The sequence below is a fragment of the Cyprinodon variegatus genome, unplaced genomic scaffold (assembly GCF_000732505.1).
Source record: "Cyprinodon variegatus isolate N-32 unplaced genomic scaffold, C_variegatus-1.0 Scaffold711, whole genome shotgun sequence".
NCBI lineage: Eukaryota > Metazoa > Chordata > Actinopteri > Cyprinodontiformes > Cyprinodontidae > Cyprinodon > Cyprinodon variegatus.
The window spans coordinates 180,535-181,899 of NW_015151164.1; the positions used below are offsets into that span (position 1 = coordinate 180,535).

At 38.6% G+C, this 1,365-nt stretch overlaps 2 protein-coding genes across 2 annotated transcripts in view; both read left to right on the forward strand.

Annotated features, from left to right (window-relative positions):
* The window catches only part of LOC107097624 (protocadherin gamma-C5-like), a 108,924-nt gene that overhangs the window by 20,499 nt on the left and 87,060 nt on the right, over positions 1-1,365 (forward strand). The gene's annotated exons all lie outside the window — the stretch shown is intronic.
* Positions 1-1,365, forward strand: part of LOC107097612 (protocadherin gamma-A2-like) — a 4,452-nt gene that overhangs the window by 1,477 nt on the left and 1,610 nt on the right. Inside the window, exon 2 of the mRNA XM_015394819.1 lies at positions 476-1,360. Within this exon, the coding sequence (XP_015250305.1) occupies positions 476-1,360 (885 nt within the window). The remainder of the gene's footprint in view (positions 1-475; positions 1,361-1,365) is intronic.

Below are 1,365 nucleotides of genomic sequence, written 5' to 3' on the forward strand. Positions count from 1 at the left end.
TGCGCCATCTTGTGAGACAAATGAAAAGAAATTAAAGATTAGCGAATCAACAATGATTGGAACCAAATTTGTCTTGGAAAGAGCTTTAGATCTCGATGTTGGCGTTAATGACATAAAAAGCTATAGTTTAAAGCCAACAGATAATTTTGTATTGAAACTGCACAATAATGCTGATGGAAATAATAAGATTGAGATGGTGTTACAGAAGCCTTTAGACAGGGAAAAAGAGCCAAAGATCAATCTGGTGTTAACTGCTACAGATGGAGGAGAACCACAGATGTCAGGAACGATGCTGATTGTTATTACAGTTTTGGATGCTAATGATAATGCCCCAGTTTTTACGCAACAGACATACAGAGCTACTGTTATTGAAAATTCACCTAAAGGAACGGTTGTGGCTTCTATCAAAGCGTCAGATGCAGATGAAGGTTTTAACAGTAAAATTACATATAAAATTACAAACACTTTCGATGAGGTCAGAAATATATTTGAAGTAAACGAAGGTAATGGTGAAGTTATTTTAATTGGAAATACAGATTTTGAAGTCTCAAGAAGTTATGAAATCAATCTACTTGCAAGTGATGAAGGTGGACTTAGGGATTCCTGCAAACTACTTGTCGATGTACAGGACAGAAATGATAACATTCCAGAAATAAAAATAATGTCGAAGTCCAATGTTATTACAGAGGACGTTAAAATAAATACAGTCGTGACAGTGATAAGCATTGAGGATAAAGACTCTGGGACAAATGGAATTGTAAAATGCTTTTTGAATGATGATATCCCGTTTATTTTGAAATCATCAGAAAATGATTTCTATAGATTAATAACGGACAGCGAGTTGGACAGAGAGAAATACTCTGTGTATAATATCACTGTGACCTGTGCTGATGAAGGAGTCCCCTCCCTCTCAAGCAGCGTTACTCTCTCCTTAAAGATTTCTGATGTTAATGATAACCCTCCTGTTTTTGAAATGAGCTCATATGAGACCTACGTTGTAGAAAATAACACACCAGGTGTCTCGATTTTCACAATAAAAGCCACGGATGCTGACTGGAACCAGAATGCCCGTATTTCTTACATACTGGAGGACTCCTCTGTTAATGGAGTTCCAGTCTCCTCATATGTGTCAGTTAATGCTGAAAGTGGAGTCATCAATGCAGTTCACTCCTTTGACTACGAGCAGATTAAATATGTCCAATTCTGCGTCAAAGCTCAGGACGGGGGCTCTCCTCCACTCAGTAGCAATGTGACTGTAAAAATAGTGATACAGGACCAGAACGATAACCCCCCTCAGGTTCTCTATCCAGTCCATACTGGTGGCTCTGTAGTCGCTGAAATGGTGCCTCGTTCAGCAGATGTGGG